The sequence below is a fragment of the Penicillium bovifimosum genome (assembly GCF_028826915.1).
Source record: "Penicillium bovifimosum strain IBT 22155 chromosome Unknown utg000005l_segment0_segment0, whole genome shotgun sequence".
In the NCBI taxonomy this organism is placed as follows: domain Eukaryota; kingdom Fungi; phylum Ascomycota; class Eurotiomycetes; order Eurotiales; family Aspergillaceae; genus Penicillium; species Penicillium bovifimosum.
In genome coordinates this window covers 3436778-3462320 of record NW_026622714.1, presented here as the reverse complement: position 1 = coordinate 3462320, position 25543 = coordinate 3436778, and the positions used below count along the sequence as shown (strand labels likewise).

At 51.2% G+C, this 25543-nt stretch overlaps 9 protein-coding genes across 9 annotated transcripts; 5 read left to right on the top strand and 4 right to left on the bottom strand.

The window, feature by feature from the left end:
* Nucleotides 1–665: 665 nt before the first annotated feature.
* On the top strand, nucleotides 666–4496 carry N7515_006509 (putative copper resistance-associated P-type ATPase; the record flags this gene model as incomplete). The annotated part of the gene is made up of 1 exon (XM_056667253.1): nucleotides 666–4496. One exon carries the CDS (start codon nucleotides 666–668, stop codon nucleotides 4494–4496), a length of 3831 nt encoding a protein of 1276 aa, XP_056520849.1.
* Nucleotides 4497–4616: 120 nt separating this feature from the next.
* On the bottom strand, nucleotides 4617–6483 carry N7515_006508 (crossover junction endonuclease MUS81; the record flags this gene model as incomplete). Its single annotated transcript, XM_056667252.1, has 3 exons — nucleotides 4617–6109; nucleotides 6169–6338; nucleotides 6392–6483. 3 exons carry the CDS (start codon nucleotides 6481–6483, stop codon nucleotides 4617–4619), a joined length of 1755 nt encoding a protein of 584 aa, XP_056520848.1.
* Nucleotides 6484–7160: 677 nt separating this feature from the next.
* N7515_006507 (DUF3292 domain-containing protein) lies at nucleotides 7161–9386 on the top strand (the record flags this gene model as incomplete). The annotated part of the gene is made up of 5 exons (XM_056667251.1): nucleotides 7161–7442; nucleotides 7491–7700; nucleotides 7759–8270; nucleotides 8324–8551; nucleotides 8600–9386. 5 exons carry the CDS (start codon nucleotides 7161–7163, stop codon nucleotides 9384–9386), a joined length of 2019 nt encoding a protein of 672 aa, XP_056520847.1.
* Nucleotides 9387–9744: 358 nt separating this feature from the next.
* Nucleotides 9745–10212, bottom strand: N7515_006506 (uncharacterized protein; the record flags this gene model as incomplete). Its single annotated transcript, XM_056667250.1, has 2 exons — nucleotides 9745–9762; nucleotides 9796–10212. The coding sequence occupies 2 exons, from the start codon at nucleotides 10210–10212 to the stop codon at nucleotides 9745–9747; spliced, it is 435 nt and encodes a 144-aa protein (XP_056520846.1).
* Nucleotides 10213–10799: 587 nt separating this feature from the next.
* Nucleotides 10800–11750, bottom strand: N7515_006505 (SDR family oxidoreductase; the record flags this gene model as incomplete). The annotated part of the gene is made up of 1 exon (XM_056667249.1): nucleotides 10800–11750. The coding sequence occupies one exon, from the start codon at nucleotides 11748–11750 to the stop codon at nucleotides 10800–10802; it is 951 nt and encodes a 316-aa protein (XP_056520845.1).
* Nucleotides 11751–12409: 659 nt separating this feature from the next.
* Nucleotides 12410–14564, top strand: N7515_006504 (putative C6 transcription factor; the record flags this gene model as incomplete). The annotated part of the gene is made up of 4 exons (XM_056667248.1): nucleotides 12410–12512; nucleotides 12567–12699; nucleotides 12777–13855; nucleotides 13924–14564. The coding sequence occupies 4 exons, from the start codon at nucleotides 12410–12412 to the stop codon at nucleotides 14562–14564; spliced, it is 1956 nt and encodes a 651-aa protein (XP_056520844.1).
* Nucleotides 14565–14955: 391 nt separating this feature from the next.
* On the top strand, nucleotides 14956–15688 carry N7515_006503 (uncharacterized protein; the record flags this gene model as incomplete). The annotated part of the gene is made up of 3 exons (XM_056667247.1): nucleotides 14956–15035; nucleotides 15232–15374; nucleotides 15456–15688. 3 exons carry the CDS (start codon nucleotides 14956–14958, stop codon nucleotides 15686–15688), a joined length of 456 nt encoding a protein of 151 aa, XP_056520843.1.
* A 680-nt stretch (nucleotides 15689–16368) lies between these two features.
* N7515_006502 (ChAPs family protein) lies at nucleotides 16369–18811 on the bottom strand (the record flags this gene model as incomplete). Its single annotated transcript, XM_056667246.1, has 7 exons — nucleotides 16369–16536; nucleotides 16596–16970; nucleotides 17034–17977; nucleotides 18030–18310; nucleotides 18361–18485; nucleotides 18545–18674; nucleotides 18747–18811. 7 exons carry the CDS (start codon nucleotides 18809–18811, stop codon nucleotides 16369–16371), a joined length of 2088 nt encoding a protein of 695 aa, XP_056520842.1.
* Nucleotides 18812–19190: 379 nt separating this feature from the next.
* Nucleotides 19191–25378, top strand: hir3 (putative transcriptional corepressor of histone genes (Hir3); the record flags this gene model as incomplete). The annotated part of the gene is made up of 5 exons (XM_056667245.1): nucleotides 19191–22226; nucleotides 22295–23460; nucleotides 23523–23745; nucleotides 23796–23951; nucleotides 24008–25378. 5 exons carry the CDS (start codon nucleotides 19191–19193, stop codon nucleotides 25376–25378), a joined length of 5952 nt encoding a protein of 1983 aa, XP_056520841.1.
* Between the last annotated feature and the right edge of the window lie 165 nt (nucleotides 25379–25543).

Sequence of the window (25543 nt, the reverse complement as noted above, 5' to 3'; positions counted from 1 at the left end):
TCTATTGTCTGATGTCTATTGGGGTATTGATTGTCTCAGTTCATTCATACTACTTTGTTTGGCAGTCATGTGACCTTAATTGATTCATGACACGCTAGTCCAAAGAGGCTTAGTGGCATATCTTTGTCACGCCTTACTGCCTGAGAGTACCTGGATGATCCATGAGCTCTGCTGCCTCTACCTGCATCATCAAACTTGATACACGTGGTTGTCCTTTCAATGTCAAACACGAGGGCCTCATTATTGGGTGACTGAACTTGGATCCTCCATATACTGAATGCATGTGAGATCACAAGGGGCATGACTTGAGATGTCTGGAATGCGGCATTTGTGCGTGGTTCCGAATCACGCACAAATGGCGCACCTTCGGTCGCGATGTTTGATTTGACTGTTCACTTCTAGGGTTTTCTTTTTCTCTCTATATAATGATGCATACTACGCATGTCAAATCGAGTCATCTCTCTTCCTTCCAGTTTACATGGTAAAACCTCGCTGGTTGCTTCCATTCTAGCCATCTCGATACGGGACCACTCTCTCTGAACAACGTATTCCAACAGTTCCCTGAGCAAGTTCCCGAAGTATCTTCTGTTAAGCTTCTAGCTTCTCTGAAGGGACCTCGCCTTCATACCACACTTCTTTTGAGACCCCAGAGATCTACATCAATCATGCCTCCGTCTCACGTGAACCAGTCTCCCAAACCGGGGGCAACCGAGCAAGACCTCGATGCGCGGAAGAGTCTCTTCTTCGTGACCAATGTGCATTGCGCATCATGTATTGCGTACATCACGGAAGTGCTCTCTGAGATCCCTACAGTCAAAGACATCGAAGTCACAATCCTGACACATGAAGTGCGGGTCAACCATGCCATCACCGTTCAGCCCGCCGATCTTGTCAACGCGTTGATCAACGCTGCATTTGAAGTGCAGTATGTCACTACCTTCAATCAACAAGGCGAGCTCATATCGGAGCTCGATACCTCTTCTTGGAACCACCGTGGCTCTGCCTTCTTCGGCACCCCGCGAACCTCTGTCTCTAGCATCTCGTCCAACATCAAAGAACGACTTCAGGCCAGCAGAGAAAAGCGACACATAGCCAATTGCGATGCATGCAGGAAGGAGGAACTTGAGAGTTTCTCTCGTTATCCATATTCTCAGACAGATGTGGGATCTTTAGCCGAAAAGTCTTCACAGACAGTCTACCGGACCCTGAGCAGTAACTACGAGAAGGATCTCACTGCAAGGCTTGAGACAACGCCAGAGCATGCTGTGCGAGAGAGTCGACACTCATATGGTACGTATAAAGCGAACGTTCCGTCTGTTTTGTCTGATCTAACAACCTCCGCAGAGATAGCAGAACCCCTCAGCCCTTCCACTGACTTGGCGGATGAGTTCACTGCCAAGATCAGCATTGGGGGAATGAGTTGTGCGTCATGTGCCAACAGTATCACCACACAAATCCAACAGCTTGAGATTGTGAAAGATATCAACGTGAACCTTCTCACCAACAGCGCAACAGTAATATTCGTTGGGCCTCGTGGAAAGGCCGACGACATCGTTGAGCAAATAAATGACATTGGGTTCGAAGCATCACTCAATGAGTTGACCCAGGTCCCCAAAGCTCCGGTCTCTGTCGAATCAGCAGCACAGTATGTCAGCGAGATTGCAATCACCGGCATGACCTGTGGATCTTGTGTTGGGGGGGTCACCCGAGGACTCGAAGAGCTCCCCTTTATACATTCCGTGTCCGTTAACTTGCTTTCTCACAGCGGGAGAGTGGTGTTTGAAGGCAGAGAAAATCTCGACAAAATAATAGAGAAGATCGAAGACCTGGGATACGACGCTACTGTCAACAACGTCTCACTAGTGCAAAGTGGCCCAAAAGCTCTCACCACTGCGCAGGCCAGAACAGTCTCTATACGAGTAGACGGAATGTTTTGTCATCATTGCCCACCAAATGTCCTGGCTGCAGTGAAACCGCTTTCGGGTGTTACCATCGAGGAGGTACTGTCTCAGAAGAACCCCATCCTCAAGGTCACCTACACGCCGCAGCCGCCTACGCTCACCATTCGTTCCATAATATCGGCTATCAACGCGGTAAATGAGAATTTCCATGCGACCGTCTATCACCCTCCCAGCATTGAAGACCGATCTCGAGCCATTCAGCATCATGAAAGGAGCCGGCTGTTGGCACGATTACTCTTTGTCTTCGTGTGTGCTATACCGACTTTCTTTATTGGCATTGTGTTCATGTCTCTCGTTTCGTCTGAAAATCGAGTTCGGGTGTATCTCGAGCAGCCAATGTGGTCTGGGAGTGTGACCCGCATCGAATGGTCGCTTCTTATCATGTCGACTCCTGTTATGTTCTACGGCACTGATGTGTTTCACACTCGAGCCATCAAGGAAGTCTGGGCTCTATGGCGGCCTGGAAGTCGGGTACCGATCCTTCGGAGACTCTACCGTTTCGGAAGTATGAATCTTTTGATCTCTGCTGGTACATCGGTTGCCTATATCTCATCTCTGGCGGTGCTTATAGTCGATGCTGTCGTGGGGACCAAGTTCAGTCCGCACAGCACAACGTATTTCGACTCGGTTGTGTTCTTGACTTTATTCATCCTTGCTGGTCGGTTCTTGGAAGCGTACAGTAAAGCCAAAACTGGCGATGCTGTCACGTCTTTGGGCAAGCTTCGTCCTTCCGAGGCACTTTTGGCTGATGATTCTGCCGAGGATGGAATGACGCGTACGAGGGTTGACCTCCTGGAGATTGGTGACATAGTCAGCATCCCTCACGGCGCCTCGCCTCCGGCAGATGGAGCCATAGTCGACAGTGCCTCATATCAGTTTGATGAAAGCTCGCTGACTGGAGAGTCGCGACCAGTCAAGAAAACAGCCGACGAAATAGTTTATACCGGCTCAGTGAACGTCGGGCAGCCGGTGAGGATCCGCATCACTGAGCTTGGTGGTTCGTCGATGCTCGACCGAATCATCGCCGTGGTTCGTGAGGGACAAAGCAAGCGCGCACCTCTGGAAAGAGTTGCCGATCTCCTCACTTCTCACTTTGTCCCCCTCATCACTCTGATCGCCATTTCCACCTTTGTGATCTGGCTGGCCCTTGGCCATTCAGGCGTACTCCCCGCAGACTACCTCGATGTCGCACATGGCGGTTGGACTTTCTGGGCTTTGGAGTTTGCAATTTCTGTGTTCGTGGTGGCTTGTCCCTGCGGTCTTGCCCTTGCCGCGCCCACGGCGCTCTTTGTGGGCGGTGGCTTAGCAGCGAAGCATGGCATCCTGGTCAAAGGAGGCGGCGAAGCCTTTCAAGAAGCCAGCAGACTGGACGCGATTGTCTTTGATAAGACAGGAACTCTGACTGAGGGTGGAAGCCTGAGGGTTTCTGAACACGAAGTTGTGACCCGTGACGCGGAAGTTGCGAAAGTCGCATGGGCTTTGGCCCGGAAGATGGAAGAGACCAGTAACCATCCAATTGCTCAGGCAATCACAGAATTCTGCAAGTCTCGATCCTCTTACTCTGTCAAATCGGCCGATGTCCACGAGGTTTCCGGGCAAGGCATGAAAGGGACTTTTACTGTCTCTGGTCCCCAGGGCGATGCACGGTATGAAGCTGCAATTGGAAATGAGCGACTACTGAACAGTGTCATGTCCCCCGAGGCAGACACATATTTCGTTTCCAACCTACTGTCGAAATACCAGTCGGCAGGCAAGTCAACCGCAGTACTCTCACTGCGTCAAATACATCCCCAGTCTGCTCAGACATCCACATTCATTCCCGCCATTGTCTTCGCCACTTCCGACACAATTCGCCCCGAGGCTATCAATGTGATTTCCCAGCTCCAGAAGCGCAAAGTCGGCGTCTTCATGTGTACCGGTGATAATCAAACCACCGCCCATGCCGTCGCCGACATGCTTGGCATCCCACGCTCTGCGGTAATGGCCAACGTCCTGCCAGCGGAGAAAGCCAGCTTCGTTCGTCAGGTCCAGGCTGGTAGCCCCAATACAGTACCCGCCGGTAACGAGGCTACATCGGCATCAAACGCAGCACGTCGGATTGTCGCCTTCGTCGGCGACGGGGTGAACGACTCCCCGGCATTGGCAGCGGCGGACGTAAGCATTGCTATGGCATCTGGCTCGGACGTCGCTATCAACTCCGCCAGCTTCATCCTTCTGAACTCAGATCTCAGCACTATTCTGCAGTTAGTCGTGCTTAGTCGCCGAGTGTTCAATCGCGTTCGTATGAACTTCGGCTGGGCAGTCGTCTATAACCTCTGTCTGGTTCCCGTTGCCGCTGGTGTCTTATATCCCATTGTCACCGGCCATCATGAGAAGAATGTGGGTGGTGAGATGGCGATGGTCAATGAGCATTGGAGACTTAGTCCGGTATGGGCGGCATTGGCTATGGCATTGAGCAGCATCTCCGTTGTGCTGAGCAGCCTGGCCTTGAGGGTTAACAAGGAGGGCATTATGAAGCTCGTGAGAAGAAAGTAGTCATTATGTTTATACTTAGTTAGTTCCATTATTTTTAGCGCTATCTTATGCATGTTGCGACTGAACGCTGCACCAAGTTTGTATGCAGAGTTAGGTGATGGAAATAGAACTTATTCAATATCAGCTTGGCTCACCCCAAACTTCTGCAATCCGCTTGCTAAGGTCTTTTGCAATTTTCTTCCGTCCAACAACCTCCGAAATCCGATTTGCTATCATCATATCTCGCTCCTTAGGCTCCAGACCCATGTACGCCTCGACCAAGTGCCGCGGCGTTGGCCAGATCTCCTGTATCTGCAGGGCCTTCTCGCCTGTCACGCCGCGGGTACACATGAGCATTTTCAAATAAACGTCACGAAGTGTAAGGACGTCAGACTTTGATGTCAGTGCGGAGAAAGTAGTGAATGACACTCCGTATGTAACAGACGGGTCTCGAGAGCGGAGGTTGTCAAGGATGGTAAGGTAGGAATCGGTGGACAGGCGGCGGCCGGGGATGAGGGCGATCTTGGATACCGGAGTTGGGGGTACCGTGCTACGGCTAGGAACGCTGGCTGGGTCGCCATTCGACGGCGAATCCTCGACACCGAACATCTTCCGCAGGAGCAGAGTCATGCGCGCCAGGTACCGAATTGACTCGTCGAGGTGTTTGGTCTTCTTGAGAAAGTGTTGATTGACAACCTGCGTCGAGGCGATGGCCGACGCAATCATTTCCTGGTATGTCGCTGCATTCCCGCTACTTGAGTCTGCATGGACGACTGTGAACTCTTCAACGAGGTAGATGACGTTCTTGATGCCGGACCGACGAAGTCGGAACTTTTGTTCGTGGAAGCGGCCGTCTTTAATAGACCCGACTAGATCGTCCAGACGCTTGCGCTCGACAATCCAGTCCAGCATCACTTCGTCGCCCTCTTCGCCGTGTCTGGCGAGGAAAGTTGGGTCGCGGCATTTCGCTACCCACATTGCATCCCCGACTTCCAGCGCGCGGACTTGTGGTGTGATTCCTTGTTTCATCAATTCGCCGGAGATGTAGTCTCGGTCGGTGGAGGTGCGGACTTCCCGGGTGTCTAATACGAGCTCGATTGTGAAGCTCTTGGGTGGGAAGAAAATGGGCTCAATGTTCGCTATGTCTTGTTCCGTTAGGTTGTCCACAATTTCCGTGAGAGGTTCTTCCTCTTGAAGTAAATCGGCATCAAATGCTGCCGCACTTTGCTGGGACTCGGCTGCTGCGGTAGCTTGGGAGTCGGTTCGGGCAGCACCCGGCAATGTCTTTTGGAGACGCTTGGCTACTTCCCAGCCTTCTTCGGAAAGAAGATACCTCCGCAGTGGGCGTCCATGCTCGTATACCAGGTCTTTCTGGATAAGAGTTTTCATGGAATTCCACGCAGTGTAGAACTTTGTCGGGTCTGGGGGTGCCGTAAACGAACTGTCGCTGTATGGCTGGGCCACCTCTATCAATTCAGCCTTCGTCATCCCCTGTGATGCATTCTCGCTTTGAGTCCCCAAGCCCAGGATCAATGCATATGGTCCAGACCGTAGGGTTGGCACATACGGCTTGGCTTTCCGAGCCTTCTTCGCCGGTTGATCATCGGCACCACCTTCAGAGGTTCTCTTGCCACCTATTCAACCAAAATGAGTGACTATCATTTGGCGCTGACGAGCTATGAAGGCCACAAACCTTTGTCAGGCGGTGCTGGCATGGGGAGCCCATGTTCTTGACAGTGAGCCTTTAATTTATCAGTCAAGCGGTCACATAGTTTAGGTCCCAGTCCATTCAATTGCTGTGCTTGGGATGGGTGTTGGAACTCTAACGGACAGGCTTTCATTGAATCATATGCCTTTTTGTAACTAAGCAACATCGTCAGGTACAGTCCCTTCGGGAAGCGCCAAGACATACGTACACGGTCACGCCTTTGCTGTTTCGTTCTCTGGCCTGGTCCAGCCACTCCTTGATCCACCCCAGGAGAAGTGGATTTGCACACTCCTCGCTCATGGTGAATGGGGTGTTACCTACAGGAGCTGAGTGGCAGATAGTAGGAGTGGACTATCAGCGAGAGGTTGAACGCGAATGCCGAAGCGATGTTTCCTGTTCGGGAACGCGACTGGCACGTGCTGATAAGCAGCAAACGCCTTATCTGACGATGAGCGATAACGCAGTCGAGAAGTTGTTGATCCCGAGGTCCGTCACTCCGTCTTTCTCTCTACATCCACTGCCTGACACTCATATTCGATAACTATGGTCTCATAAGATACCGTAGACAGCTGGATAGTTATAGCTTGTCTACCACCAATTGATAAATACCTGTCATGCGGCAATTAGTGCGCGGCAGCGTGACAAGGCATCCTACAGTCACTATTTGAACAATCCAGATTCCAGGAAAGAGGAATATCCTAGTGATATTCACCAAATACCCTCTTCTCATATTGTACTTTGTAGCTGCTACTGAAATAATTGTGGCGTCCACATTGACATAGGCAGGGATCTCATCATCTTGGCTTTTTCGTGTGCCTTGTTTGCCTTGACACCTTGGCCCCGGATTCATAGGATGATGACGTCGACGATCTGGATCTAACCACGAGAGAGATTTCATCACCCATGGATTGCTTTACTCCTTCAAGCTACAGTTTTGATTCAAAAATACTAAAGACACGCCTTCTACAACCGGTGAGATGGTGGTGCCATCCGCTTCAGCCGACGATGCGATAAATAGGGCCGACGATCTTAGAGCGGAACCTGAACTCCCAGAAGGGCCAACAGATAGCCATGTGCTGTCCCAGGTTGAACAGGACGAAAAAGGACTCTCACAGAAAGCTGGCGAGACTAGAGAAATCACCGACCTCGGATGGAACGAACCTCACGATTTCATTGCGAAACCTCTGGTGGCCGGGATATCAAATGATGACTTGTGGATGCTCATTAGACGATTTGATAAGGTCTGCCCTGAACCTCCTGTGAATTTGTATAGTTCCTGGACCTGACCTTGAGATACTGTATTTCAGCAAGTCTATCGAGTCAAAGCAGTCCCCGATGCTCCGTTACAGCGGCTAGATCTCTCGCGAACAGACGACGATGAATTCTCACCGGATAAACTCAGAGCTACGCTTGAACGCTTTTACATCACTGTTATTGTCGGCGTGACCAATTGCGTCAAGCATATTGCGCGGCTACGATCTTGGAGGGAGCCACGACGTACTGCTGCCTTTTGCACGGCATGTCCCGATCCGAGAAAGACCATCTTTCTACTTGAATATCACTAATCCTGTGCAGGTCTATCTCCTATCATGGGCTCTAGATCTGCTTGTACCAACTATGCTGGCGACTGCAATTGTCCTGGTGATATACCCACCCTCTCGGCCACTCTTATTTCCCCCAGCCCCAATTGCTCTGGTCGACAAAGATACGGGTGGTGTACAAAAGCCAAAGGCCGGCATTCTTGGATCCCATGACAGCATCACCGGTGCACCAGAGAAATTTAAGGGGGAGGCAGCCGAACAAGAGGCTAGTAATTGGGTAACCAGTGTTGCCAGCGTTGCTGTGGGTGGCGCTGCGGGGAAGCATGAACAAGCTGTGCCTGAAGATGCACCCTTCGAAGACGATGTGCCAGATGCGATGGACATCGTTACCAATACAGCAGATGCGCAACGCGCCGCCCATGGAAATGTGCCATCGGATTCCCATGATAAGACTCGACAGCCTATGAAGCAAAGCGTGATGGATGGTGCGAACCTTGCGATGCAGGTTGTAGGGGATATCACTGATACTTATGAGAAGATGGGCAAGTAAGTAATCAGCTTGTGGTTCCCTGTCTATGGTTACCATTGACCTCCTCTAGCGCTCTATCTGCGACTGCACCGTTTCCTCGATTGCAACCTCGCCTTCGCCTGGTGGCCGTCCTGGGCCCAGCGTGCCTTCTTTCACTTGTTACATCTAGCTACGCTTTTATGAAGCTCAGCACATTTTTCATTGGCTTTGCCTTCTTCGGAGATCCTATCATCAGCCGTGGGGTCTCATACCTGAATCGCCGCTTCCCTAATTGGCAGAAGCTCATTGAATTGCAAAAGTATGCTCCAAACCCCCATTTACTTTCACAATACTGACCCTTGGCTAGTTCCATCCTCAAGGGTATTCCGACAAACGCTCAGCTGACCGTTACTCTTCTCCGCATCGGCGAGGCCAATGCATCCCCACTTCCGCCGCCTCCAACCTCGCAGGAGAAGGTGCCTGAACGGCCAGCCTCTTTGGATCATGAGCAGCTGACTTTAGATGCCTCGGGTGAGGAAATAAACGAGGCAGCCCTCGTCAAACCTGCCGAGCCCACTCAGGAGGCCGAGGTCCCATCAGAGAAGAGCCACAAAAAGACATGGGCATCTAGCGTGGTGGGCTTCTTCCGAGGGACCACTGCCACCGGCGTGGAAAGCAAGAGAGGCCTTGATCGCTTCCGAGCAGCAATCGGCTCACGTCATGCCAAGGAGCGCGTCGGCGTCCTACGCGACAAGGGCAAGGTGAGTACGCCAAATGGTCCTGTGGCATTTGACGCGCGATGGAAAGGAAAGCGCGGCACTGTCATTATCGATTCTACCAAAGAGCCTGCACTGCTGTACTTCACCACCGACATACCGACAGATGGAGAGGTGCGAGTGGAGACTCGCAAGGCTGGATCGGTCCTGTTTACCATGCCGGTCAATGAGATCCAGGAGATGAGAAAGCTGGGCGGTCTGGGATGGAAAGGCAAACTGGTTGTCGGTTGGGCTCTTGGTAGTAAGGTGGTTGTTGATGGGCTGCTCATCACTGGCACGAAGCCTGCGCAGTCCTACCACCTCACGGCTATGGGGACCAGGAACCAACTATTCAATCGGCTTGTTGCAATCGACGGACAGGTTTGGATGACCTGTTGATTCGATTCGGAATGCTTGCTAAGACAATCCCAGGTTTGGAAATGAGATATCCGGTTCAATGTCCATGTCCCTTTTCATGTGTCAGATGGCCTCTGTACAATCTGCCCTTGGGGGTTATGTCGTTGGACCATGATATAATATGAAATTATGGAATATCCGGAGGCCATGGATGATCAATACTCGAATCCCGAAAATAACTCCGTCATTGCCAAATCCTATAACCCGAATATCTTAGGCTCTAACAAGAAGAACCTCCTTGCACAAGTACAACTGCCCAGAACAAGAAGAAAGTCGTGTTAAAACATGGAGTCCTATTCGTACGAAACCAAAGTCCACATCAGTATATTCCCTTCTCAAGTCACATACAGATAAGGTACTGGAGGTAGGTATAACAAGAAACAAAACTCACATCATCTTCCAACTCAGCCTCCAAGATAATCTCAACCATTTCCCCAATAGCCAGTCTACGCTCTTCCTCCGTCAAACAGCCGACCTTAACCAACTCCGCCAAAGCCTCCCCAACCCAATTCTGGCAATTCCAGTCCCGGTCGCGATTTCTATTTCGCACCGGGGTGCTCGCACACGCCATATGGATCACGAACTTGGAAACGGACTCCGGTGCCGTGGACACGGGGATCGATGCAATTGGAGGCTCTGAACTAGGATTCTGGGAGTCCTTTTGGAATTTGAAGAATGGATGGGCGCCGACAACGTGGAGCCAGTCGGATTCGCCTGTTGGGTACTGTGCGTGCAGGGCTGTGTGGCGGTATTTGGTGAAGTCTACTGGTACTCCTTTGTATACGAGGATGGAGATTTGGGTGGTCATTTTGGTGGTTACGGGGATTAGGGTATGGTGTTTGGGTTGGTGATGGAGCTCGGCTGGTGGGATGGTGGGAGGTTGTAACGACTTGGGAAGTTGGGCTGACAACTGTGTCGGACTGGCACAACCCTGGTCTATATCAGAAAGACGTATGCCTTTGTTTTTCTTTTTGTTTCGCAGTACGCCATGGGAGGTATGTCTGATGGGTTTCTGATGTTGGATCAAAATTTGGAGCAGTGTCGATACCTTGTTGGCAGCACCAGAAATCGAATACCGTACTTTTGCTTGAATGCTATTGCTGTTGCGGTATTTTAGGTCATATACCGTTTCAAATGCAGTATTCCATTGCGCACAAGTATTTCAGAAATCACGGTATATACGACTCTTGTTGGTATACGAACAAACACGGTATCCACTACGGTATTCACTATAGTATTTCATCACACCAGGTATTCCCTATCTACCACTGTAGGTAGGGTGTTGTCGACAGCGTGGTCTACGGTGCCCGTGAATATACCTATAGAGATGGCAGAGGAAGGAATGAGAAACCCGAGGTTCACTCATTATATTATTTTATACACAATCTAGATACATCATTGAGTCAATGACTGCTTGTAATCCCGCACAGTCTGCTCAAAAGACTCGTCGCGTTTAAAGCCCAGGGAGATGGCCTGACTGTTGTCGAACTGCGTCGGCCACGACTTCAAAATAGGAATCAAGGAAGGATCTTCCTTCTCTGTGAGGAGAGACAACTTGTCCGCACCACCCACAGCCTCCAATGCATTCATCATATCCTGGACTGTCACGCAGATCCCAGGCACATTGATCTGACGAATGTGCGGGGGCAGGGAGTCGGCAGGTAGACGGAGAGTAACCAGAAGATTCTCCACAAGGGTCTTGGGCGAACAGAGCCACGACTTGAACCCTCGGTCCTCAATAGGAATCACACAACTCTTGCCGTCGAGGGGCTCACGGATCATACCCGAAAGGAAGGACGAAGCCGCAGCGGTAGGTGCACCGGGGCGGACAGATATAGTGGGGAAGCGCAAGGTAAAGCCATTGATGAACTTGCGGCGAGTGTATTCGTTGACCAGGGTCTCGCATACGAGCTTCTCGGCTCCATACGAGGACTCCGGGGTGGGGATGACGCTGTCGGTCACGATCTCGGGCAAGGGTTGGCCGTAGACGGCCTGGCTGGACGAGTAAATAACTCGCACACCGGGACAGGTGTGTCTGAGGGCCTCGAGCAGGTTGCGGGTTGCATCGATGTTGACAGTCATGCCCAGATCGAAGTTGGCTTCGGAGCCGGACGACATGATGCCGTGGAAGGCGTAGACGGCGTCCAGGGTTGAATCGACGATATCCTTTGCTCCCGAGAGAAGATCGGCCTTGATTGCCTTTGCATTTTCAGGGTGACGGACGCCCGCGGGAATCGGAGGCTCATTGATGTCGGTCAATGTGACGTGGTAGGTAGGGTCACTCAGTAGCTCCTTTGCAAGCAATTGGCCGATAAAACCAGCAGCGCCGGTAATGAGAATATGCATTTTGGAATAGAATTGTCAATTGATTGTGATATACGCACTACAGCGATGGGAATGGGAAGAAGTTATATCTCATGGTGACTGGGCGCATTTCTCTCCGCATTCGCATCAAGTCCGAGACGATCAGTTTGGCTGTCCCTCCGCACCGGACTTGGACCGGCTCAACAGCAGTCGAAGTGGATCTGCTTTGCGCGAATCGCGGATCTTGGGTCTGATCCTTAGGCCCCTCTTTTTCTCTCTGGGGCTGGACTTTGGAATCCTGGGGAATGTGCCGTGAATGAAGTCGCAATCATGCTTAGAGTCAAAAAGCCTGCAATATATCCAATTCAATTGATTGATAACCAGTAGAAGTAAGGAATAACTGCATAAAGGCATAAACATAGCATAACCAAGAGGGTCGGTGACACATGGAACGGGAAATCGAGTCGGCCGGGGGCCAAAATCAACATTCAATTTCCCAGGGCCACTTCTTTCTCTTGTTAATCCCCCGTTAGTGACCAAGTGTCCCAAGTCACCTGGTAAAATCCACACTTGATCGCATCTTGGCCTTGGCTCATCTCATCTCGCTCTTCTCCGATCAATTAGCCTCCACTCGGGAGAACTTCGCCCCCTAACCCGCATGCCCCGGAGTATCACCGACTTCCCATTTTCCAAGTCACATCATGGACACCACTGCTCCACGAAAGCGGTCTCTAGATGATGGGCTGGAGTCACCCCGCGACAATAAGACAAGATCTGCCCCCAAGATCTCTAAAGCTCGTGCCTGTAAGTCATTCCCCACACCACACCTTGTTCGGTACCGCACTAACATGGCAGCAGGCGCAGAATGCAAGCGCCATAAAATTCGTTGCGAGTTTCGAGCAGGGGAATCAACGTGTACAAAATGTACGCGCAGCGGTATCAAATGTGTCGTGAACGACTTCTCACAGAAATTCGTCGATGATGATGGCATGTATGTGTGCTTCTGACCCCGCCTCGGTCGTCCAACTTTGGAGCTACCATGAGCTATGTTAACCAATGTTGGTGTAGATGGAAGTCCCAAGCATCTGCGACTATGCATCAGCTGCAGGCGGCTGTTTCGCATCTATTGCGACAAGGCGGGCTTCCTGAGCTCTCAACCTATTCCTCCGGCGACGCTCTCAATGGTCCCAGTCCTGCCGCATCGTACCATGCTCACCGTCCCTCCATCGATCGATCACAGACACAAACCAGTCATACCGATGGACCAGGAGTTGTGATGGATGTTACCCGGGAGCCGTCACCGGAGCAGGATCTCCAAGACCCGGATCTAGTGCCTGCGCCTATGCGCAGTTTATACGAGGTCACCAAGTTACGGAACCTGAGAAATAATCATATCGAGGCGCCGAAACAGACGCTACTAGAGGAAGATTTTATTTCGCAAAGACTGATCTCACTCCACGAAGCAGAGGAATTATTTGCGTACTTCAGTCGCACCATGAACCAGCTATTGTGGGGCGGAATCATCCTTGTACACCGGGATCTAACTTCTGTCCGTCGCGCATCGACGGTTCTCTCTGCTGCAGTTTTGACCGTTGCAGCGCTCCATATCCCAAACCGCACCGAGACCCTAAATCGGTGTTACAACGAGTATGTATCGCTCGTCTCCAACATGGCCCTGACGCGCGCCCACACTCTTGATGATATCCGGGGCCTCTGCGTCGGGGCATTCTGGCTGTCAGAGTTGAGCTGGAAATTGTCCGGGCATGCAGTGCGGATTGCGACCGAGATGGGTCTCCATCAAAGTTACCAACGCCTGACGCGTGGCCATACGGATCAGTACGAACGCGCCCAGCTCTGGTATCTGCTTTATGTGTGCGATCATCATTTCAGCATTGCTTATGGACGACCGCCGGTCATCCATGAGGATGTGGCAATCCGTAACTGCGAGACCTTCCTTGGGCTATCGATGATTGTCCCCGGAGACATTCGACTTTTAGCCCAAGTTGCGCTTTTCATGATTTTGACCGAGGCATATCGAATGTTCGGTAGCGACACCGAACAGGCATTGACCGAGGAGGATTTCGGACAGTTGCGCGTATACAACGTCGCAGTAGACCAATGGCGACTGCTCTGGCAACCTCGATCTGGTGAGTGATGCGTTCCCCCCTAAATTGCTGCAAGTCTCGGTATTAACATAACTTGGAATGCATTACAGCCGATAGCGCCTGGGTGCGGACTTATCCATCCAAAGGAGTGGTTCTGCACTACCATTTCGCGAAGTTTCAGCTGAACTCGCTTTCCCTTCGTGGGCTCTCCCCATCCAACACACCTGTCTTCTCTCTAGACCGCAAGGAATCAGCAAACGTCGCCATTTCCTCGGCGATGGCATGTTTGAACATGGTTCTCGAGGAGCCCGATATCCGGGATGCGATCGTCGGTGTCCCTATCTTCACCCACACTATGGTCACATTCTCCGCAGTCTTCCTGCTCAAGGTCGCTATCAACTGGAACACAGCTTACCTCAGCATCAATGCACGCCAAGTGCGCCGACTAGTTGAGCGTGTAATTGAGTTGATGAATTGTGTCTCTGCAGGCGAGCGACATCTTACACGTCATATTGCCCGCGGATTAGGCAAGATGCTTGAGCGCTTTGACACTTGGGAGGCTACTTGGCAGTTCCGAGGGAGCACCGAGGCTGCACTTGACGGCCGCGAAGTCCCTGGGGGAGCCAACGCCATGGCTCAGGGATTCCCTCCGCCGGATCTTATATATGGCATGGTCGGCACATATGGATTCGGCCTTGACGAGAATCTGCTTGATCCGAGCATGGCAGACTTTGACTTCCTGACGCAATGACTGAGATCGTAAAAGGATCTCAGGATATTAAGAGAGACGACATTGAATCCCTAGATGAGCGTGAATATATGGTGGAATGTAAATAATCACAGAAGAATCCAGGCCTTTTCCCCTCATACATACCGACACGCACTTCAGCATTGAACACGCACTTGTATATCACCCGTGGACCTTTCAAGGAGCGAAGTTAACCCAAAAGTCTTGGTCATTCGCATGTCGTCACCGTCACTTCCGCTTTCCCCCTTCTCTTCTTACTGTCCTATTTAATTCCCCCGTCCTCCCCCTCCAGTACTTTTGTCGCAACCTTTCTCTTCTTCTCTTCCATACACCCTCCCATACCTCCCACTTACCCTAAACAACCTAATTTAATTATATTCTCCAATCCGCCACCATGACCACCCGCAAGAGAAAGCAAGAGACCGAGGAGGAACTCCAGGCCCTTCCTAGCGAAGAAAGTGAAGAGGAGGAGGAGTAAGTCGGCCCTTCAATCCCCATCAATTCCCCTCCCACATGCTTGCGCCGACACCCAGCGCATCATTCCACCGCAATTATGCACCTACATACCGATCGCACCACAACCGCAATGCCATCACGCACCGGATTATCACCACGCGCAAGCTCCCAAACACCCCATTGGATCTTTTACTAACCGCGCGCGGCGGGATAGGTATGAAGACTCCGAGGTTGAAGGCGAGGGAAGCGAGGGTGAAGAGGATGAGGAAGAGGTCGAGGGCGAGTCTGAGTCAGATGAAGATGAGGAGGAAGAGACAACAGCCGAGACTAAGCCTAAAGCTGAAGCTAAAGATGAAGGTATGTTTCCTTATCTTCTTATTCTCCCGCGGTGTTGGCGCACTCGTTCCCAGGGACGGTCTCGCTAACTTGCTTTTCCAGGCGCCCCGGTTGCTAAGAAGCAGAAGACTGCGCCCGCTGACGATAAGGATGTCGAGGTTGCTGAGGGCGGGGAGAACGGCGCGAAAGATGAAGTGCCCGAAGAGAACGGCAAGGAGGAGGATGCCGAGACTGCTGACAAGAGTGCTCCTGCTGCTGCTGCTTCGGAAAAGGGCGATGTCGTTCCTAAGGAGTCGGATGTTCCTGAAGTTCAGGAGGCTGCTAAGGAAGAGTAATTCTGCGATCTTTTCCTCCGCGAGAATACTCCGCCGAAATAAAATGGAAGTCGACGTGTGATTGCTTGCATTGCTCCACTGTGATGATCTTCTGTATACGACCATCACCTAGGTCTTGATCAGAGTTCCATGAAGATAGATGTACGATGTATGTTGTAGGGCTTGGTAGGTTCTGCTGATACAAATGCGTGGAACATCAGCTAGTTCACAAAAGTAGCCAATCCACGCTGTGTACTTGGGGATATGGAGATGACGTGCATATAATTTGTTGACACTGCTTCTCTGACTGGTCAAGTCTAATAGTTCTCCCCACTGCAGTGGATTGCGGATCCCGAATGCAACTGATGTTGGGCAGTGATTGGAGAAATTGAGGCCCAAATGGATACAAAGCCAAAGCCCTAATTTAGATGCGCGGATCCACCTCACGTATTCACGTATCTGGTCGGGAACACACGATCAGATACTCCGCACTGAAGATGGGAGAAGTATATACCATTTAAGTGGACTACCTAATAAACAATTGAGTGACAATAAGATATGGAAAGAAAATAGGTCATGAATCAAGGAAGGTCATTAGCCCTTGCGCCCCCTCGCTTTTCTATCCTCATATCCAGACAATAAAAATCAACTACAGCCCTATCGACACGACCTCGCCTTCTGTTCAATCCTCGTCAACGCATTCAGGTGTCGCTCCCACTGCTGCGGAAAGTAGCACACAGTTGGCAGTATTGGTGCGTGAGGTCGAGGACCGGCTGGGGCAGATTTGTCGCCTGGACGATGCTGCGGACTTTGACAGCGCCTTCATCCTCGATGAGTTTGCGGACTAAGAACAAGAGCTCGGGAGAGAACTTGGAGTTTGATTAGTTATGGGATCATTATTAGGTGAGCTACCGGATAGAGAACATACCTCAGAGTACCAGCGATATTGCCAGGCGATCAAGCGGATCAATGCGCCGAGCATACCCCTGGTGTCGTTTCGTTGTTCATATAACCTCAAGACTCCACGCATGGCCTTGGGTGAGAAGCGAACGGCCAGGCAGTTTTGATACGCTTCAATGCTCTCGTCGAAATGGTGCAGACGTTCCGCAAGCTCGCCGAGGATTTCCCACTCGGTAGCTGACTTCTTGTACTCAATTGCTTGTTGGCGGAACTGGGCCATTTCTGTCCGCCAGATGGTGTAGATGCGGAGATCCTCGTAGAGGACCATGAACAAGTTATCCAGCCACCTTTCGCAAAGTCGCTTATTTCTGAATTGCGTGTATGAGGTGTGAGATGGGTCAGGCTGTGAAGTAAAGAATTAGTATATGAAGACGTAGACACTGCACGTAGAAGTGATAAAACATACATCTTCGTTGCCAGACTTGACAACCTCGGAGGCAACGGTTTGCTCCGGTCGTTCGAGAGGGCTCTGAGAATGGTTGTCTCGCAGATCTCCATTGGTAGCCTCTTCTGAAGACGACTCGGTCGAGTCAGGACCAGCGACGGAACCGGAGTCGTCTCCTGTGTCGGAGCTGTTCCCGTTAGTCTCTGTCCCCGACGGGTGCGCGGGTTTAGGAACATGCTGCCGCTCAACGCGATATTCTTCTTCCATAACAAAAACTTCGCTACGAGCCTTGAGGAGCTGGTCCCATCCAATGGCAGCAGCAATCTTCGTCAGAAGGTTGTAGGCCTTCAAAAAGGTACCTTGATAACTAGCAGCGTGAATCTTTCGAAGCGAAGGGTGAACATAGTCGTGAGGGTCTCCCTGTTTTGGCTGGCCCTCGTCGATTTCATCGAGGATGCTTTCAGCAAGAATGGGAAGCATGATACGAGATGGCTGTGGCATGCGAGGGGTATCTTTATCTTGATAGGTGAACATAGGGCAAGAGTTGAGAGTCAGAAGCGCCAAATCCCAGCGTTCCATACCAACATATACCTCTGCTAGGCGAGCCCATGTGCTGAATTCGCTGGGAGCGGCAGTGACTGCCCGCTTGGCGCATTCAAGTGCCATCTCGCTTTCGCCCTTGCTCTGGCAAAAGCTCGCTTGGCAGTCAAGCAGGGCATAGTCCATCGGAACGTCTTGCAAAGCGTCGTACATAAGACGTACAGCTTGCACCTCTTCGTCTGCCATGATCTGTACACGAGCCAGAAGGGACGAAACCTCCACATCCTTTGTACGAAGCTTCTCAAACAAGTTGATACCAGATGTATAGCGGCCAGTAGTGTGTATATATTTGAGGATGCCGGATGTGAGGTGGTTGGTCACAGTGTTGGGCACTTGGGTTTCGGGGTCGGAGCTTAATTGGCGTCCTACAAAGTGTCGTTAGCGAGATACACGCAGAAATATTGCCAACCGGCATACCCAGGAAGAAAAGCTTCTCAGCAGCATCCAAGAACTTGTGCTCCATCTCAGTGTTTGTCACTGGGTTGAAGCGACGGACCCCGACGATCTTCTTGATGGCATCCCCACTTCCATCGTCCGCATAGAGGTATGCTCTCAGGACGGCGCAGAGGAATGTTTCCAACCAGAGAGCCTCAGTAGCAACTCGCTTGTCGCCCCGTTCATCGATGCAGTAGCTCTCTAGGCTTCCGGGGATTTTGACCTCGACGCGCATATCGAGGTGGGAGAATGCATTGTAGCAACTGAGCAGATATCAGCACATGGACAACCGTCGTTCAGAATAAGTTCTCACCAATAGATGCCCGATACCACTTTATGTGTCTTGTCGAGAGGAGAAAATGTGAGAGTGTTGACATAGGCAGCTAAACTAGCGGACGAGGAGGCGTCGATTCCAGTGACATGATGGTAAACGCCGGTCTGCGATAGATAAGATCAATGGTCTGTACACATCGGGCCAGTGTAAGAGGTCGGCGTACCTGACGAGTTGAATTGGCCTTGGGCTGCTTGACCAAATAGACCAGGTCCGGAGGGCCTAGTTCACGCAAGCTCTGCAAGGACTCTGTTCGCGCATCAACGGCAACATAGATATCCTCCTCCTCATGGATCCTAGATGATGCGACGTCAGCCACAATGTCATGTTAATTCCGCAATGGCTCGATCCCGAACAATCGGGCGTACACAACCCGGGGAACACGTAAACGGGGAACAGGAACAACATACTCAGGGACAGCTGGCGCAACCATGGCGCCTGCACAAGCGCAACGAAATCAAAGATGGGAGTATTTGGATTAAAGAAAGCGTCAATCGTAAGACGTTCAGGGGCTGTGATGAGGGGGAATGAAGAGTAACAGAATCTCCAATTGTCCGGAGTTACTCTCTCCCTCCAAAGAAAGGGCTTCAGGCAACAAGGCGCCAAGGCGCCCAGGTGCCCAGGCGCCCAGGCACTCGAGCCCCACACCGATCAGACGCGTGATATAACGTGATAGGTAGCGTGTCTATCCGCGATAACGAGGGCAATGATTGATTCGCTCATTGCTGTCCGTTTCTAGGAACTGGCATCTAGATGTTGTCATCTAATTCCTTCCTTCTCTTTATTTCTTGAGGAACCCTGGAGCTCACACAATGTCGAGCTGGGTCGCACTGAATGTTGAGCCCGATGAGGCTGTTGAAGAAGAGGTTGACGACACCAAGGAGCTTCAGATTGAAGAAGCCTTGAAGCTTTACCACGGTGCTCTGAAGCTTCATTCCCAAGGACCAGAATACTATGCTCAGGCTGCGGATGCATACGACGCGCTTCTCAATTCGGAGATCTTCAAATACCCAGAGTCTGTCTCCGAATTCCAAAGGAGCGCATTCGACGATGCGCAAGCCCAGCAGATTTCCGATGAAGTTGCTCCCGAATCGATCGCCGAATACAATGGCACCGACTCCGCCTCCAGTTTATTCCAAGTGCTATATCTGTCCTACAAGAATCATGGCAAATTTGTCCTCGACTCAGTACTGAACTCCATGCAACGAACGCTACCGTCTCCCGAAACCGAGCAGGAAGCACAAACAAAGCTGAAGGAGGCATCTACGACAGCTCTGAGGTCATTCGGGGATGCGCTCGAACGAGATGACTCGGATCTCAATCTCTGGAGACAAAGCGCAAGACTCAGCAGTGCTTTGAACAGCTATCGTTTGTCGCGGTATTGCTTAGAAAGCGTACTGGCGGACGATAATAATCGCTTGGAATTGCGGTCAGAGCAACTTGGCATAGAGGAAATATTTGCGGAGCAACGCCTGCGCAGCACGCTGCAGTCCCTTTTCGACCAAATGTCTGCGTGTCAAATGCCCGATCAAAGGCCCAAAAGAGCTCTTCTGAAATACCTCAAGCAGCATGAGGACCCATATCCCAATCTACCCGCCCTCCCAGCCGACTTGTGTGATTTAGATTTGTCCAAGCACCCTCTTGCTCTATGCACATCCCGTCGAGAAATAGCACCATCCGCCCCCACCTGGGAGGCAGTCGGTAAGGCACTCCTTCAGGCGCTTGATGAAGAAGATAATGCCTCGCTCGCTGCTGTTCCCACTAAACCAATTGGAATCATCTTACCTGCAAGGAGCTCTCAGGCTCCAATCACGCCAATCCAAAATGAAGAGGACACAGAAATGGTCATGGATGCCGTGGAGCTGGGAAGCAAGGACGACAACGAGGATGGCAACGTGGCCATGGTTGAGACAACTGAGAACGATGCTAAGTCGGACCAAGGTGCACCTGAGCCAACGAAAGAGCCCTCTGAACCAGGCGAAGAAGAATCAACCTGCGACCAGAGTGCTGAAAAGCAACTCATAGAATCACTGGAACGTCAATCAACGCAACCACAGGATAAGCAGACCGAACAAGATGGTACCCAGACAGAAGAAGTGGACACCAACTCTGCAACAGACGCCCGGAAGAGATCGTCGGCTTCAGCGGTAAACGACGAGCCAGAAGGAGGGCGCATGAAGAGCAGACGGACGCGAGCCCGAGAGTCCAATGCTGATGGTCTGGCGCCGCTCGAGGAAGTTGCGTTTGATCAAGAAAAGTACTACGGAGACCGTCTTGAGGTGTTTATCAATGCCGATGATTGGATGTTCAGCACTGTCGACTCTCTCTTCTCGAAGGTCGGTATTGATGCACTGGGTAGTATTGAAGGTCTGAGGGAAAAGTGCTCTCAAATCGACTCAACGGAGAGACCCCAAGATATTGAGTTGCGACTCTTTCAGGATCTTCGAGGTCTCATCAAGACGTGGGATGATGAAAAATCACGGTCGATGCAACAGAAAGACGAAATTTCTCCCCTCAAGGACATCCGCGGCACAAGCAAGTCTGGGTTAGCTGTCTTTCTTGAGCACTCAAGGAAAGGAGCTAGGAAGCCAAGCGTCGAGGAAGAGCTTCCCTGTGGGGAGCAGCTCTATAATTTCTCCAATGCAATCAACTCTAGCTGGCTACATCCCCATCAAACATCCTTCGAGTGGCTCAAGTGTCTTCTTATGCCGGAATTTGGCCAGGAGACTCCAGATTGGACGACGGCAAAATCTAGTTACGTCACTTACTTGTGGCCCAGAGAGCTCAAGAAGACTGTAGTTGGAATTCTAGTTCGGGAGGACGAATTCATCTACCAGACCTGCAAGAAATCGATCGCAAGTCTTGAGGCTCGAGTCCTGAGTTTCGGCAATGAGGCTGGCTTTGAATATATGGCCAATGATCTCTACGAGTTTGAGATGATACAAAACATCTACGAGCTTCATTTGGATATCTTTGCTTCGGTTGACAGCCTTGGCAGTGAGGCAGCCCAGGGTACAGTACTCGCGCAGCGAGATCGGTTGGCTCGCTGGGGTATGCTAGCTCGCTCATCCATAGATCATTTCCTCGATCACGGTCCATCTGGCGAATGCCAAACCAACCTCACGCTCCGCCATTTGTGGGCATCGGCATTCCATATCAATCTCGCCGGGGACGCGCAGCGTGAACACGTGTTGCTCTGTCTCCAAGACCTGAAGAGAATCCTCAAGTCACTGGGAGACCCAAATGTCAATCTCGTCAACAATGCTACAATGTCCGAACTGTCAGCTGCTGTGATAGACCAAGAAGTTTTGAAGCTCAAGTGCATGGATTTCTTCGCCAAGGTCTTCAACTCAGACTCCGAGGATCCCGTGTCTCTCATCGAAGCCATAGAGCCAATTCTTGAACCCGCATCGGTTGAGCACGCTGAAACGCCAACGGGGAATGACATGAACCACCCCACATCACATCTCGCTGAGATGGCTGCCTTCCTAGACCGAGGGGATGCTACACTGCGACTCTTCCTCTGGCGCAGACTCCAGGAGGCTTACCAAGCTATTGACTACCCGCCCAAAGTTCTATCTTGCTATTTGCGAAGCATTGAAGTGGTAATGACAGAACTCGAGGCATTGAAACATAACGAAGAAACAAGCAACACTCGTCAGGTCGCTTTGCTGGGCTGGCTCAAAGCCCTTGATGGCATCGTGGCCAAATCCATACCTCTTGTTCTTGAGGAGTCGGACCAAGCATTCGACTGCCTAGATATGGAACATATACGAACCTCAATGTCGGCTATTGCCCGCCTGACCAGACTTCTACACAGCTTTATCCTCTACGAGGACTCGGTTCGAGTAGGCCAAGTGTCCGGACGTGACTTCCGGGGCCCCCTTGCCAAATCACTGGAAAACCTGAAAGACAGAATGCGAGAGCTTTACGTTCGCTGCTGGATTTTACAATACTTCCTTTTGTGGACGCGGTTGCTCAGAACAAGGAGCTCTTTGTTGATCCAAATGAAGACCGTATCCATTTCCTTCGTTCCGTTCATAACGCTTTGGGCGTTAGAACGATGTGCAGATACTCGCAGAAGAAGTTCTTGAGGCTTCTCAAAGCGGAGTTGTTTGGTCTCGAAAGCAAGGGAGACTATGAATTTGATATGTGTCAGCTACTTCTCGACCTTCATGGTATCAAATTCTCTGCATTCGATGGGACTGTGGATCATGGATGTCCCTCCGAGAAATTAGATCGCCCCACGGCCATCATGATGATCGATTTTGTCCTGCAGCAGGCAAACAAGATGAATATGAAGGACTTGTCCAAGTCAGAACTGAAGACTACCATCGAGAAGATGCAACAAGCAATTGGCCCCGCCAAGGCTTCTTCGCAGACACCACAGTTCACCTTCAATCGCCGTCTTGTAAACGCATATCTCAAAGCTGCACTCAACCCATCTAATCTTCTTCGTGCTATCCAGGGCATTACGGAGCTCTCGACGACGGTAGTTCCCACTGAGAATGGGAAGATCGCTGCAAAAGGCTGGTTCTTCCTTCTCGGCCACGCCGCACTCACCAAGTTCCGATCTCAGAAACGCCTCAGCCCTGGCCCAACGACCGAGCTTGATGATGCCATCGGATTCTTCCGGCAAGACTTAGATCATGGAACAGGCAGATGGGAAACCTGGTATCGGCTCGCGCAGGCCTACGATTCAAAGCTGGACGAAGACATCACATGGACGGCTGATAAAATCAATAACAATCGTTCAGATTTGGCCGCTTTGCAGCGAAACGCGATCCACTGCTATGCCATGGCTGTTTCGACGGCAACCAGGACTGCAGAACCAACGGCAGAGACCAGTGGACTGATGGCTGACCTGTACTCCGACTTTGGACTTCGCCTGTACTCATCTTCCCGCGAGCCACTATCTATGGGAGCCTTCAGTGTTGCGGACTTCCCTCGTCATTTCAGCAGTGAGGAGAGCCAACAGATGTACAAGGGAATGCCCTTCAAGGAGATGTCTTTGTATTCGGCGTGGAATTTCGCCAGCAACCTTCTCAAGCGCGCGACGGCGGACAAATCCAAGCGCTGGATGTGAGTTATTGCCATGTGAATTTGTAGGTTTAGCGTCTGATCTGGTACTGACACCTGAACAGGGCCCACTATACGCTAGGCAAGTGTCTTTGGAAAATGTACAGCAGCAAGGATGCCTTGAGAACGACATCTAAAGCAGTGGAAGTGCAAGAGATCATAAATGCTCTTCTTGATGCTATTGCTGCGCTTCCGCAACGAAGAGACTCGCGCTCTGAACCAATCTTCGAGCCCCATTTCAAACTCTTGTCTGTTGTGCACAAACTAGTTTCCCGAGGGAAAATGACTGTAAGCCACGCCTCTCTTGGAAGAAAAAGCATTTCTAACAGTGACATCAGCCTGCCGAGGGAAGCAAGACACTCCTCGCAACACCCTGGGCCCGCAAGATCGATGCTCCCGAAAGCATCGAGGGGTGGAATTCATACATACTGGAAGTTATTCGGAAGTTCAAGAGTGCTGACAAGTCTAACTGGCACCATCGCATGGGCGTGAAGGTATTGTCCCCACAATATGTCCTTATATGATCGGTCACAATACTTACGATTCCTAGGCTGCTCATATCATTTACGACGACCAGCAAAACGCAACCACTGCCCTCGCTGCCAAGCAAGAACTCTCCCAGATATTCACCAAAACACTGACAATCCAAGTGTGGCGTCCTGAATTTGAACGTCCGGGACGACACTTCGTTTACACGACCCGCTACGTATACTTCTTCGTTAACCTACTTGACCAGCTGGACGATCGTGCAAGCCTGGATCAATTGCTACGCCGTGTAAGAAAGAAGCAAGGCGATTTCCTCAATCACACCAAGCTATGGGAAGACATCTGTCTTACCTATGCCAAGGTGAGCAAACTTCATTATCAAATTGATCAACCCTCACAAATCCAAACTCACATCACCCTTCAGTTAATCCGCCGCGCCGCCAACATAACCGAAGGCCACGAAGAAAGCATCTTCAAACCAATCGGCTGGGAAGAATTCTCCACGAAAACAGCCCGTCTAGAAAGCCTCCCCCAACTAGCCCCAGACAGCCAATCCATCCTAGAACTCCTCCACGACGCCCTCGAACTCAAAAAACTCAACAACAACCTCATGAAAATAACAATGTTCGAAGACCTAATCGCCGACCTCTACGCCCGTCTCTACGAAATCAACACCCCCGCCCTAGTCGAACAAGCAACAGACGAAAACAAAGAAAAAATGAAACTAGACAATCTCCTCATGACCGGCGAAGCCGAAACTACAAATACACCCCCGGCGACTGACACCCCCGCGCCCCGCGGGCGTACAAAGGGCATCGCTCGTCGCGATATCCAGAAGCGCGCTGATACTATCGTCAACATGAAGCTGGCGCCTCGTGCTGTGGCGAGTAAAGCTCCTGCTGCGGAGACGGACCCGTCTACGCCGACGCAGGCTGGGTTGGGTGATGTGGCTGCTGCTGCTCCGGGCCCGGTTTCTGCGCTTCGGGGTGAGGATAAGGAGGGTGGTAGTGGTGAGCAGACTGGGGATGAGGAGGAGATGAGTGAGATAGACGAGACTAAGATTGGGGATGAGGGGGCTTCGGTGCTTTTCCCGGCTGTTACTGATGCTGAGGAGGGTGTGGATGAAGGGGATGAAGGGGATGAAGGGGATGGTGGGGATGGTGATGAGGAGGAGGATGGTCAGAATGAGGGTGAGGGCGAGGACGGGGATGAGAATGAGAATGAGGGCGATGATAACGGTGAGGGTGAAGGTGATGTTGAGGGCGAGGATGAGGGGAATGAAGATGAGGATGAGGAGATGCAAGATGAGGAACCGAGCTTGGAGGAGGATGATAAAGAGGAGAAGGATGTTGCGACTGCTGATCAGTCTGCTAAGGATACGGAAACTGAGGTTGTGACCGGCAAGCAAGATGATGTTATGGATATCACACCTTGAGTCGTGAGGGATTCGGTTCATATCCACACGGGTGGATGATTGATTTCGTTCTTCTTTTTTTCACTTCTTTTCTTTATGGAGCATGCGGCGTTATCAAGACTGAACTTTTTAGGAGTACAGGCTGGCGTCGAGAGATCAGGCTTACGAGCTGACATGTACAATATT